This window comes from Letharia lupina, assembly GCF_014066315.1.
Source record: "Letharia lupina isolate WasteWater1 chromosome Unknown contig_17, whole genome shotgun sequence".
NCBI lineage: Eukaryota > Fungi > Ascomycota > Lecanoromycetes > Lecanorales > Parmeliaceae > Letharia > Letharia lupina.
The window spans coordinates 1458529-1472956 of NW_023502986.1; the positions used below are offsets into that span (position 1 = coordinate 1458529).

General features: G+C 42.0%; 4 protein-coding genes across 4 annotated transcripts; 3 read left to right on the forward strand and 1 right to left on the reverse strand.

The window, feature by feature from the left end:
- Window positions 1-4549: 4549 nt before the first annotated feature.
- HO133_003508 (uncharacterized protein) lies at window positions 4550-5812 on the forward strand (the record flags this gene model as incomplete). The annotated part of the gene is made up of 2 exons (XM_037294430.1): window positions 4550-5508; window positions 5554-5812. The coding sequence occupies 2 exons, from the start codon at window positions 4550-4552 to the stop codon at window positions 5810-5812; spliced, it is 1218 nt and encodes a 405-aa protein (XP_037149811.1).
- Window positions 5813-6836: 1024 nt separating this feature from the next.
- Window positions 6837-8228, forward strand: HO133_003509 (uncharacterized protein; the record flags this gene model as incomplete). The annotated part of the gene is made up of 2 exons (XM_037294431.1): window positions 6837-7237; window positions 7319-8228. The coding sequence occupies 2 exons, from the start codon at window positions 6837-6839 to the stop codon at window positions 8226-8228; spliced, it is 1311 nt and encodes a 436-aa protein (XP_037149812.1).
- Window positions 8229-9647: 1419 nt separating this feature from the next.
- On the forward strand, window positions 9648-11683 carry HO133_003510 (uncharacterized protein; the record flags this gene model as incomplete). The annotated part of the gene is made up of 5 exons (XM_037294432.1): window positions 9648-9748; window positions 9814-9952; window positions 10012-10705; window positions 10762-10954; window positions 11014-11683. 5 exons carry the CDS (start codon window positions 9648-9650, stop codon window positions 11681-11683), a joined length of 1797 nt encoding a protein of 598 aa, XP_037149813.1.
- Window positions 11684-13135: 1452 nt separating this feature from the next.
- Window positions 13136-14127, reverse strand: HO133_003511 (uncharacterized protein; the record flags this gene model as incomplete). The annotated part of the gene is made up of 2 exons (XM_037294433.1): window positions 13136-13853; window positions 13907-14127. The coding sequence occupies 2 exons, from the start codon at window positions 14125-14127 to the stop codon at window positions 13136-13138; spliced, it is 939 nt and encodes a 312-aa protein (XP_037149814.1).
- Between the last annotated feature and the right edge of the window lie 301 nt (window positions 14128-14428).

Sequence of the window (14428 nt, forward strand, 5' to 3'; positions counted from 1 at the left end):
TATAAAATTTATTAAATTAGTAAATCTAATTAGAATTCGTCTAAATTTCGTTAATTTAGTAATTATCTTAATCTTTTTCGTTAATTTTATTAGTTTAATAATAATATATATAAAAAGAAAATTTAATAATCGACGTTATAATAATAAGATTCTATAACGATAAGTATTAACGCTAACTTAAATTTAACTATAAAATTAAATAATTTAATAAAATTAGTTATATAGATAATACTCTAATATAGCGTATAATAATACGTATATTAATAATAATATATATTAATATTATATATATATAGAATAATACTTAGAGTATATTAAAGTATATTACGTAAAATTTTAAAGTTATTAAAAATTTTTAAAATTACTAAATTAATAGATTAACGAAAGAATTTAGATATAAATAAAGTCTACTAAATAGACTAAATCGTACTAATCGTACGGACTCGACGATCGTACGAAATTAATTTTTAGATTTGGATGTTTTTTAATTAAGTCGACTATCTTAGATATCGTGCTATTTAGTTTTTAGTTATTTTAATTATTTAGTATTATAGTTATATTATTATTTTAGTATTTAGTTATTATAGCTATATAACTATTTTAGTATTTAGTATTTAGTTATATAAATATTTTTAATATTATAGCTATTTTAGTATTTAAGTATTAAGCTATTATAGTCATATAACTATTTTAGTATTTTCAGCTATTTAGCTATTATAGCCATATAACTATTTTAACTATATAGACTATTATAGTATATAGATATTTTAGTATTTTAGTATTTTAGCTATTTACTATTATAGTTTAAAGATATTCTAACTATTTTAGTATTCGAGTTATCGTAATTATAGAAATATTCTATTATTTTAGTATTTAGACTATCGCAATTATAGAGATATTCTATTATTTTAACTATTCAGCTATCGTAATTATATATTTAGTTATTTTAGCTATTTGACTATCGTAATCTTAAGATATCTTAGTTATTTTAGCTATTTAGACTATTATAATATAAGTTTCTAACTTTTTAGTTAATCGAGCTATTATAGATATAGAATATTCTAATTATTTTAGTATATAAACTATCGTAGCTATAGAGATATTTTAGTTATTTTAGCTATTTGACTATCGTAGTTATAAGTATCTTATTATTTTAACTATTTAAACTATTATAATTATAAAGATATCTTAACTTTTAGCTATAGAGACTCTTAATTATTTTTTATTTTATTGTAGCTTTAGGATATCTTAGTATTCTAGCTATTTAGACTATCGTAGCCTTAGATATTTTAGTATTTTAGCTATTTAGACTATCGATTATAGAGATATCTTAGTATTTTAGCTAATTAGCTCTTAGCTATAAGAGATTTAACTATTCTAGTATTTAGCTATCGTAGTATAAGAGATCTTAATTATTCTAACTATTTAGTTATTATAGCTATAGGTATCTTAATTATTTTAGCTACTTAAATTATTATAATTTTGAAATATTCTATTACTTTAATTATTAAGATTATTATAATTATAAAGATATTTTACTATTTTAATTATTTAAGTTATCGTAGTTATAGGATATCTTAGCTATCGTAGCTATAAACATTTATAAATCTAAAAATTAATTTGCATTTCGCTGAGTTCGCACGTAGCATTTAGCTATTTAGCGACTTTATTATATTTAAACTCTTTTTATTAGTTTTTTGTTTAATAACTTTAAAAATTTTTAATAACTTTAAAATTTTTATATAATATACTTTAATATACTCTAAGTACTATTCTATATATATATAATATTAATATATATTATTATTAATATATATATTATTATACGTTATATTAAAGTTTATCTACGCGACTATTTTTTAAATTATTTAATTTTATAGTTAATTTAAGTTAACGTTAATACTTATTATTATAAAATCTTTTATCGTAATTATTATTAGAACTTTTCTTTTTTATATATATTACTATTAACTAGTAGAATTAATAGAAAAGATTAAGATAGTTATTAATTAACGAATTTATAATTTAATTAGTTTTTAATCTAATAGTTTTATAATTTCGATATACGCGCTTAGCAATTTAAATTTTTAGAAACTTTTTAGATTTGCAGATAAAGATATCTTAGTTATTTTAGCTTTAAGACTATTATAGTTATAGAGATATTTTAACTATCTTAGCTATTTAGACTATCATAGTATAAGATATCTTAGTATTTTAGCTATTTAGACTATCGTAACTATAGAGATATCTTAATTATTTTAGTATCGAGGCTATCGCAGCTATAGAGATATCTTAATTATTTCAGCTATTTAGACTATCGTAGTTATAAGGATATTTTAACTATTTCAACTATTTAGACTATCGCAGCTATAGAGATATCTTAATTATTTTAGCTATTTACGCTATTATAGTATAGAAATATTTTAGTATTTTAATTATTTAGATTATTATAGTTATAGAAATATCTTAGCTATCGTAGCTATAGGATATCTTAACTTTTTACTAATTAGCTTCGTGTTTAAATTCTTATTTTTTTATTTAGATTATCGTAGTTAGAATATTTTTTTTCTAGTTTTAGCTTCGCTTATGAATTTTTATTTAACTATTTAGTTTTTTTAAACTATTTAGTTATTGAATATTCTGTTTTTAGTTATTTAAACTATTATATTAGACGTAATATTCGCGTTAAGTCTTTATTAGTAAAAGTCTTATTTATATTATTTAGTTTTATTTAATACTGTATTAATATATTAGATAGTTTTTATTTAGTTATTAATATTTATTTATTATATATTGATGAGTTTTCTATATTAGTTTTATGTTTATAGTTATTATATATTAGATAAAAGTCTTATTTGATATTGTTTTATATAGTTCTTTTTGAGACTTAACTTATGTTTTTTTTCTTTTTCGTTTTTTCTGCTTTTTTATTATAACGCTTTCTTTTAAGTTTTATTTAATATTGTAACGCTTTTTTTTAGCCTTATCTTAATATAACGTTATCTTCTAGATCGTTATTTATATATTAATAATCTTTCTTTTAGATTTTTCTTATATTATAATTTTTTTTTTCGTTTCTTATTATTTTTTTCTAAATTATTTTTATAATATTATAACGCTTTCTTTTAGTTTTATTTATATTAATACGCTTTCTCTTAGATTTTTTTTAATATTTACGTTTTTTTATCGTTTTTATTACTTTTTTTTAGACTTTTTTTTATTTATATACGCTTTTTCTGTTGTTTTAATAATCTTTATAGTTCGCGTTTTTATATTGTTTTTTTAACTAGTTCTTCTATAGAAATTATAACTTGTTTTATAATATTGTTCTTTTGTCTATTCGCGCTAGTATTTTGTCTTTTATTTACTATAATAATATTATTAAGTTCTTTTAAGTCTTTTTTTTACGACGTCTTGTTTGAAGTTTTTCTAGGCTGAGTTTTTTGAGTTATCTCTTAATCTGATATTTAAAAGCTCTTAATTACTCTAGTTTAAATATGCCTAATTATATATTATATATCTATTTATATATACTTATTTTTATATAGTCTTCTTTTCGATTAATCGTAATAATAAGATTATAAGTTAGTAGTCTTTTAGACTATAGCGTTAATAGCTTTTAATTAGCTTTCTTTATTTTAATATATATATATATGCGTATGCGATAGTGGGGTGGTAAATGTGCGTTTATTTTATAGTCTTATTAGTAATAAACTCTTTATTTAAATTTTCTCTTTTGGCTTTTTTTTTTCTTTTTTTTATATATAGCTTCTTTTTTCTAGTTTATCGCTTAGTATAGGTTTTTCTGCTGGCCTTTTTCGAGTTATTTGCTTATCTGATGTCTAAAGCTCTTCTGTCTTAGTTTGATATGCCTATTTATATCTATATATCTACTTTATATACGTTTTTCTATATGGCCTTCTTTTTAGCCCGGCGAATTTGATGCTCATCGCTCCGGTCGTGGATCTCGGCTTCACCAATTCGAAGATCCGAGACGTAGAGAGATACGATCCTGTATTACGTCTACCTATTGAGACTAAGACAGCAAAGTCTTGGACAGACTCCTGGGATCTCTCAGATCCAAGGCTTTCCCCTGTACTTGCAGATCCGACAATCCTCAACGAAAGACGCGTGAAGGTACATGGTTTGACTGGCGGCTATGACATACTCACCCCGCTGGAATATGTGGAGAATGGTTGGAGTGGGAGAAGCAGATGTATTGCTTTCCAATCGCTTTCGCCTATCATTTGCCTGACGGTGTGGAAGGGAAGGATTGGATCATTGATGTGCTGAAGAGGAACTCGTGAAGTTCATTGTGGCAGTGAATGGTGGGGAATGGGGGTTGGGGGGGCCAACCATGTAGAAGCATGATGAGTATCAGGTTTGTACCTTGGCTTGCAGCGTTGTCACTTTGGGTGCACACTGAGTGGCAAAAACACGCTATGCCGCATGAGACAATCGAAGTGATGAACAACACTTGACACTGTGATCGGCATCGTATCAATCAACTACGTCTTCCATCCACTGCGTGACCCACACCACAGTTGAAATGTCAAGTAGACAGCCAGAAGAACGGTCTCAGATAGGGGAACATGCTTTCAACCCTCGTTTGGGCAGGAGGCATCCAGACCAGCTGGCACCCATGATACCTTGGGGCCAGCACGAGCACGAGCACGAGCACTATGATCCCTTGCCGTCAATCTCGCCATACAGCATGGACTTCAACCCTCAGTATACACCTTCGACTGATGCGCATGCTTATAAGGCGAGCCCCCACGTGAGCGCAGATCCAGCTCTTTACCTTCCGTACCAAAGTAGCTTTCCGCAACAGTCCGCTTGTGAGGGACGCGGCCGTCAGCAACCATCCCCTAACGATGGATACAAGTACAGCCAGCGACAGTCCCTGTTCGCCGATAATGCAGTTGCTTACCCTCAACACTCATTCCATTTGTCGCTCTCGACCCTGACAGATCAAAGCCATCATCAGCAAGCGTCCCAATACTATGGACAGATATACCCTCAGCAGCCTCACCAGTCGAGCAGCAGTATATCTCTTTACCCGTTACCACAAACCCAATACTACCCGTACCCATTCCAATCCACTAGCAGCGCCGCCGCTTACCCGTCACCACAAACCCAACACCACCCCTACGCCTTTCAATCCACCAGCAGCGCCGCAGCTTACCATATACCACCAATCCAACACCACCCCTACGCCTTTCAATCCACCAGCAGCGCCGCAGCTTACCCTATACCACCAATCCAACAAGCTCCACCAATCTTCTCCGACAGCCCAAACGAACATTACGCATCACCGTCCTTGTCTGATTCACCAGCACCACAAGGCAATCGATCAGGGAGAATGGCAGGGTTGCGTCGCGAGTCCAAGAAAAAGCCAATAGATTCTCGAGCCGCCCTGCCAGACAGCCAACCCAATGCCTCAGCATCCCAATTATCACACTCTTCATCCACTCGGCCATCCAAACTATCCACACGTGCCAAAGCCAGGTACGACAGGCTCGATGCAGTCAATGGAATTGTCATACCTTCTAGAGTAGGTCAAGGGGAATTGCCCAAGAACGTCACAAACTACGCTAGCGCCGACACTCCTCTAGATCTAACCTGTCCGCTCTGCAAAGGCGGCTTTGCCAAAAGGGATCACGTCAAATCCCACTTCCCGGCCTGTGTAAAACGCAACGGAAATCCGGTTGGCTTGAGGTGGAATGATGGTTTACCTTTGTCTAGACGTGGTCCTAGGGCATCATGTCACCAGGTTGGTAGGGAGGATGGAGCAGGGGTCATCTTCAGGTGAGAAGCTTTGGTGTCAAGTGGGAGGGGGAGAGCAGCGCTCTAGGTCGCTTTCCCCGTTGGGATGCTTCAACTGAGTGGTGCGATATCTTGTCGTTCGCACGTCGATCGCACGTCGAATGCTACTATTCTCTACGCCCATACTCGATACCGTCGAACTGCGTCTGTTGCCTTGGTTGCACGCAAGTGAGGAGAAGGGGGGAGGGTCTTCAAGCCGCGCATTCAAAGTCACGATCTGGATCCTCTGCGAAACATGTATTAGGCTGGCAGTATCTTCCTCTCAGAAGCCAGCATGGCGTCTGTTTCCTTCGGTTGGATTCACGTGTCAATCGTTTCGTCACCTCCGGTCCATTCTTTACCTGTCACATGCTCAGATGATTTGCTAGCTTAGTCGCGTACAATAGAAGAGTGTGCGCTCATACAAATCATTTGCAGGCTGTTCCCTTGAATTGTTTGCAACCAAATTCATAGACTCTTATCTTCCCCATGTGTTCTTTCTCCAAGGATGCAGTCTTCATTGCGCCCAGTTCGCTAGCCAGGTCTGCAACAGAAGACAGTACCTGATTACAGGCCGGTCTTCAGAAATCGTGCTTGCTGAGAGGAAAAAGGAATACAAGAGTAAAGTACCTACTCTAGGCGGGGTAAAATGAGGTTCGGCATGCCTTGCCAAGAGGACAGGGGGTTTAGAAACCACTAGAGGTCAGCCACCAACCTGAAACAAACTTCCATCAAACGCCGTCAGCATCATCATCTTGAGCTTCACCCCAATAGTCTTCAGCTCCAGCGTGCGGCGTGGGAAACACCAACTTAGCTAAAACGCCGTTCCACGCCATTTCTTCAGAATTCCATGCTAACTTGCTGACCTCTTTGACCTCACTCGTGTTGGCTTATTCGTGGCTTTGCAAAATTAAAAAGACTATGGTAGTAGATACCGATAGGGTAAAGGATGTCACGGTCTCTTCCTAAAGCTCGCCTTCTCCCTGCTTTCTTTTGTTCGAGTGGCATGGCTCTGTGGTTTAATGTCCAACATGCAAATCTATAATCCTCGCTCTTCAAGAGCCATTCTTGGCTCTGTCGGCGTCTTCGTTCTCATCGTTTTCTTCTTTCTCGTCCACCATTTCCAGGGTCTGTCCGTTTATACCCGAAGCGACTTCGATTCTTCAGACACACATGATGAGCTGGTTGGTCCAAATGAGGGCGGTCCGCGAGTGCGGCAGGCGACTACCAATTTGCACGATGAATATGATCCGGTTTTTGAGCGTGCAATAAAATCGCACATCAAGCATGGCGAGGCTTGGGGATCGCCGACGCATGTTCTCAGGCATTCCATGTTCGATGGAAACTCGCAGTATAATAAGCTCTCATATCTACAAATGCTGCTGCTGAATGAGATGGCCAGGCCTTATGGGCAGCGAGCGGGTTGGATCGTGTCAGTAACCTTATTTTCGACCACTTGTAGTAGATCTTTGCTAGAGGAGCTATGACAGAATGCTGATACTCATTTCAACAGCTGGTTCGACGCCGACACCATCATCTTGAACCCAAAGGTGCCGTGGACGACCTTCTTCCCACCGACCAAATTTCCCAACATCCATCTCATCGCCTCCAAAAACTGGGATGGTTTCAATTCCGGCGTCTTCTTCCTCCGCGTGCACGAGTGGTCCGTCAAGATGCTTGCGGATGCCCAAGCTCTACCATCCTTGCGACCAGAGATCCCCATAAAGTGGGCGGATCAAAGCGCTATGCTCGAATCCTTCTCCAGACCCCAGTTCCGTGACGCCGTGGTCTTCCAACCCCTGCATTGGTATAACGAATTTCAATTGCAAGAGAACATGGTGAAGGATAGACCCAAAGTCCACCCGGGGGACATGTTGATCCATTTTGCGGGGTTGATGAAGGATAAGAGGAAGTTCATGGGGCCGTGGTTGGACAAGGTGGAGAATATGGCGGATCAGTGGACCGTCCCATTGGTGAATACAACATACTTGAGAGACGTGAAAGCATACTGGGATATCTATGGCCAAGCGAAAAACATACTCGACAGTGCGAACCATACTATTTCGTCGATGTCGGGTGATGCGGAATTGATGCGACCTGTGGTGAAAGCGTCCGAAAAATTGCAGAACATGGTTTGGAACTCCGCGGGGGATATTGAAGGCATGCGAAGTCATACAGAGTTTTTGGCCGATACTCTCCAACAGGCAAAGAGTAAAGATGCAGCCGCTAAAGACCAGTTGAGGGCAGAGACGGCCCAGGCGGGAAGCTCTAAGGCTGGAACACTGGACTCGGGAGGTTCGAAGACGGAGATGGCAATCGTGGAGCATTACGACGCTGGAGTTGCAGTCTCCGCTGATGAGGATGCAGTGGGTTCTCATCAAGTACTGCCATTGCCGGCAGGTGAACCAACCGCTGCAACGTGAATCTATTCTCCAGAAAGGGCGAAGAATATGTCTGTGTGCGATCGTGATTTCCGAAACAAGCTAGTGAGGACTCTACACGCGGCAGGCATTGTCACTACTACATAAAGGACACCAGGTTTCTCTTTGAGTGATGGGTACTGTGTCCGCGAGTCCCGATGAACATGGAAAGCGTCATCCGGTCACAAGACTTCTTGTAGTCTTCGTGCGAGGGGAGAAGGTAAGCTATCTGGGAGACTCATAGCGAATTGGCTTGGTTGACGGCGCCACTAGGATGAGGCTTGGTCAGTCCGGAGCAAGAGGATATCCCGTTGGCCGCATGAGTTACTGCATCCTCAGAGACTGTCTTATCGATGCATCCAGATGGGCAGCTCGGGTAGCCGCGTTGGATCATTGCCGGCGAGCGAGAGAGTGGGGGACGCGTTGTGCTTTCCAAAGGCAAGGATGCTCTGGGACTCGAGCTGATGCTCCGGCCTCGAGGAATGCATTGGGAGTGGTTCTTAACGAATCAGCTTTCTTTCGCGATACAACATCGATTGGAGATCTGACTGAAATAAACAAATCCGCCACTATCCCTCGTGCATTTCTTTGCGTGCTCTTTTAAGACGATAGTCAAAGATATTTGAGATGGACGGGACAGGGCAGCGACTGTTCAATGACTTTACCATTCTCATTTATAAGAACGTAAGTGGGTACAGCTCCTTTGTCTTCGAGAGGGGGGCTGGTGGGTTCGCTTCGGAACTGTTGGAAATCATGCTGCAGCACCATAGTGTGTTGTAGCTACCCCTCACGGTGGCAATGACAATATGGCACTAGCGTGGTTTTGCATAGTATTTAAGGCCTACATCACACTTAGATAGCTACTAAATCCATAATCTCTCTTCAATTCCAATGGGAACTGCGTCCAATTGAGCTCGTGTTGGGGTTGATTGTACCAAAACGATTAATAGATGTCTTTGAAATTCAATAGATGCGCTCCCACAAACAGTTGTAGGGTCTCGAGGGGTCCTCTGCTACTCCTTCAGAAGAGTGAGGTAGGGTTAGGGCTGCTACTAGCGCTGTTGAGGAGTTTGCGTGTGTGCGTGTGGAAGATAGCAAGACGCACTAGTCTAGTGCTTAGCCAAGCTAAGCCCCTCAGCGCCATCCTAAAGTATGCATTGATCTCCATTCGCGGCGACCAAACCGAATAGCAGCAAAACAGAGCTCACCGTACTTCCGAGGTCCTTTTCTATGCGAGATCAATCAGTAGAAGCTGCAAATGTGTCGGCTGTCACCTATTCCCGCTTTGTCGTATGCGCGACGAATCAATGGGGTTTCAAAGATGCCCACCAGTGCCCTCTTGCTAGTACTTCGACCTCTTGATAGTAGAGCCTCCCTTCACGTTACCACGCTTATCGCTGGGGCAATCATAAGAAGTGCACCATGAGACTCGGCGTACAGCTACCGTTGGCCTTCTTGTCTTTGCACCTCGGCCGCTTCACCCTGGCTGTGGATACCTGGTGCGGGAAAGCATACAGATCCAGGTGTGAATCTTTCTATTGTGCATCATGACCACTTGGAGTCGCTGGCTAAGCTTTGCATGCTCTAGTGACCCCGCCGTTGACCCTGGAGGACGAATCGTTGCACCACCCAGATCGCCTGCCCCATTGCTCAACCTGAAAATCCGTCCGCGTGCGCAGCCTTATCTCGAAGAGGACATTGTTGGGACTTTCATCGTTGATGCTCCTGTAAGAAGACCTAACTCATACAGAAGAATCTTGAAACTAACATGATGCATCAAATACAGCTTTCGTACTTCTATGGACAGCCCTACGATAACACACTCTTTGGCCAACAGAATGACAGAGCTTTGAAGCTCTTATCTAATGTTTCCGAATACAACACAATATCGTTCTATGTCAACAGATCAGATGATGCGATTCGACCTATCTCTTATGCCACAGTCAAATTGAACTCGACGGGCACTTTGTTTGACTTCGATCTGAGCGAATTTGAACCTAGATTTGAGCCATACAATCTTTCAGTCGTGGCTATGGACCCGAATAACCATATCTACATGGCGTCAACGCAACTTTTGCGACTGCCAAGTCGTTCTGATGGCGGAAGTGTTACCAAGATTGACAGCCTTCACGGTGGATTACTTGTAAAGGCTACCACTATATCTAATAGTAGTTCTGGCGCATGGACCCCGCTGTTTCCGTACTCTTTCTATCTTGACGGAAATTGGCTCGGCGAAGATCCAAAGAATATGAACGTCCTGAAGAACTATGGCTACAATGTACTTCACATTGTCCCTGCAGGCGGTCTTGGTTACGATTTCGAGCAGCTGGATGAATGGCTCGATCAAGCGCAACAGCTTGGCTTATGGATTATGTTCGACATGAGGTGGCAGTACCAGAACGCATCAGGTGTAGACTGGCAGGTCAATCAATTGAAGAGAAGACCGAATATGCTCCTTTGGTATACCGCAGACGAGCCAGGTACGCTCCCTGGATGCTTCAGTGCTCTGGCTGCGAGCTGACAACACGTGTTCCAGATGGGCAAGTGGATGCGTTGAATGCACCCAAGCGAGCATATGATCAGATCAAATCCCTTGACCCATATCATCCCGTTTCACTTTGCCTAAACTGCGAGAACTATCATTATCAAGAATACTCTACAGGCGCTGACATCATCCTCTCTGATGTTTATCCCATTGGCACAAACACGTCATGGTCCACCCAATACGGGTAAGCTCTCTCTATCCTCTCTCCACAACATTCGGGATGCTGAACGTTTTCGTTTGCAGCACCGTCTGCAACTCCACCTACGGCTGCTGCGGCTGCGACAATTGCCAAGGCTACAACAACCTATCCAACGTCCCTGCCCGCCTAGACATCTATCGCGAATACCAAATGCAGCTTGGCCTCCCGCCAAAGGTCCTCTGGGGTACACCGCAGGCTTTTGGCAATTCAGAGTTTTGGAAGCAAACGCCGACACCGGAAGAGGAACTCGCTATGACTCTGTTGAGTGTCAACCATGGCGCTAAGGGTATCATTATGTGGACGTTTCCGACGACGCCAGACTTGACCGATGTTACGAGTAGGCTGGCGAAGGTGCTGACAGGCACTTGCGCTGAATACTTGCTTGGAGCTGATATCATAACGGGCCTGGCTGTCGATGGGACCAGCGCGGTCGATGCAAGCGCATGGAGGGTTGGGAACTCCATCCTTCTGAGCATCGTCAATTCGGACTACCAGGACATGACAGGGCCTGTCACTCTACATCTTCCTGCTGAAATTGTTGCAACAAGCATCAGTACTGTCTTATGGGGCGATGCAGAGTGGCGTGTGACAAACGTGGACTCCAAAACGCAGATACAGAGATCGGGCTTACAAGGTTTGAGCTCTGACATCCTTATTCTAAGCTTGGAGCTGCCGCTATTCGTGGAAGAACAGGATTCAACGGCAGTAGCTTGATAACATCATCCTTGAGGCCCTCATAGTATGTTTAACATGTGCTTATCGGCCTATGGTAGAAAGATGTCGAATCTAAAGATGACTAAGAAACGGAACAGAATGGACGTGAGAATCGAGATAGCCGAACCATGCAACAACTCACATCAAATCAAATGTTAGAGTAGCTCGTCAACCACACCTAAGCATGCGACAGACCGGTTGCTCCAAACGCGGCGAGGCTACGTATACGATCAAATCCTGATCAGTGTCTGCTAGTGCCATATTGAGAATGTTTTGCTTTGTTTGGGGTTCCCGAGATAGTCGCAACTGCTGGGCACGTGCTCTAACCAGCACTTGCTCCATCACCTGATGTGGCTCAATTCTGCACGCAGGATTTCCGCGGCTCATCCCCCTACCTACCGTCGTCATCGCATTTCCAAGAATAGCACAGGGTACTGGAAACATTGAAGCCAGAGCAATACTACGAGTGGTATTAGACGAGCTTGTCACCTCGTGGAAACTCATTTTCACCCGCTCATATCTTCACCCAAAAATCGTACCATAACCACACGTTCCTTCCATCACACCATTTCCTCAGCACCTCACCCATTGCATCCAAAACTCCAACCCCCACCCTCGCCAACTCGTAGAGTACCAATCATGCACTCCCCCACTCCCTACCCTCTCCCTCCTCAGCATCCCCCTCCTCTCTCCTCCGCAAACGCGCCACCATCGTCAACTGCAACGACCCCAGAACCGGTCTCTCCCCTCATGTCGGTTCACCCTCAACATGAACTGGCTAAATCACCACCGGAGCCCAGATTGAAAAGAAGAAGCGCGCGACTCCAGCAACAACGGCGACGAAGGTTCATTCGTGTGAAGATGTCCAGATGTGGTCTTCATGCTTCTTGCAGCGGGCTAGTGGCGGCAGCGCTGCGGATTGTGCGGCGCCGGGGGTGGGATAATTGAGTGTGGGGGTGTTTGGGGAGGGATGTGCTTTGGCGAGGCGCGGAGGGTTTGTGGGGACTTGGGTTGTAGGTGCTTATTCGGTTGAGTTTGTGCTTTCTGCGAGGACGGAATCTGTCCTCACAGTCATTTTTCTTCTACTGTTCGGTGGGTTTTGTATTCGACATCTTCCTATCCTGGGGTCAGGCACTGGATTTGGTAAGCGAGTCCAGAGATTTGCTTATCTTTTGGGGCATAATTTAAACAAAAGGGCATGAACAAAGGGTTGACCGAGTACTGTGGTGCATAGTCACGGAAACTATAGAAGAGTAAGTCGTAATAGATAGCAGCATCTGGCACGTAATCTTATATAATTTCCATCTCACAATCTTGTGCTGTATACTTCCATTACCACTGCCATACACACCGGTACACTATTTAATCCGAAGTATCGAATAATCGGGATCATCACTACTGACTTTTGTGAATCTTCACGAGTATCTTCGCACCGCTCAGTTAGGCTTGCATTCACCTGTCGAGGTCCTCATACGGACAACAACTCGTCTTGTTCTCGTCCAGTAAATAATACTGATGCGCCTCGGTCGTGCCCTCAGTCCCATACGCGGACAAATCCGGACTTGGTTCAATCTCATCGTAAGCAGGCATCAGCTTCCTGACTGCGCCTACTGCGGCTCGTCGTTTCTCCGGTGTTCTGAAAAGATTGTCAAAGACCCATTTCGGCTGCATGGCAACTGTGAAGTAGGGCGCGTGACGAGACCGCCGCTGCTCGTGCGCGGGTGTCATTGCGGCGGGGAACCAGGGCACTCCGTTGAAGCAGAAGGCCCATTTGGGGGCATGCGTTTCTGAAGGGATGTCTGAGGGCCACGGCTGTAGATCGCATGTCCGCAAACCTCGAAGTAGATCCCAGAATCTTTGTTGGTAGGACTCTACCGAGTTTTGTGTGCTGGATCTGGGGTGAATGATGACAAGACTGGTATTTGGCCCTAGCGAGTGGGATTGTGGGAGGTAGGCCCGCATTGCGTTGGCGAGGAGGCGGAGGTTGCGCGGCTCGGTTGGGTCTTCCGAGTGCATGAAGATGTAACGGTGCTCGTTGTGTCTGTAGCCGGTCGTGGCGTAGATGCAGGGAAATTTCTTGGCTCCTGGCTTTCGTGCAACGAGGATCGATTTTATCTCCTCGTATGCTTGACGCCGCCAGCTATCGCCTGGAAGCTCTTCGCACTGAGCTCTATGATCATTTTAGCAGCGTGCTTGAGGCTAGGTGATGAAACATTGTTTTACTTCGTCAGGAGATCCGCATCGTCAGTCTGTATCAGACCTTTCTCAACGCTGATTGGCGAATCGTGGTTGCAAGTCGCGCGTGGTCTGAATGCGTCCGTGACATGACGAAGCTTGCTCAATGAATCATCCAAAGTAGAACGAGCATGTTTCGGCCTCGAAGTCACGACCGCTGCAACCACGAAGCCGAAGAAGAAGGAGAGGACACTTAATGTAAGTAGCATGGCGCTCGTTTTCCGAAGATGTATTCAGGGGCTGAAGGTGGATCTCATTCAGACTGACATACTGCTGAAGAGAAGACGAGGATTATATAGTAGGCTAGCATGACCCAACAACCAAGCCGAAGCTGCGTCAGATGACGTTGAAAAGACATCTCCACGGCAGGAAACTACGTGTAGTTGACGCCATTGACATTGTCTTTCAGACCGACATTGAGAGTTTTAGGTTCATCACAAGATCTCGGTAAAGCAGAAGGACGGTAGTTGTAGTAGAGTTGGTCTCGGCTTACGTTGTGAGACTGTCGAG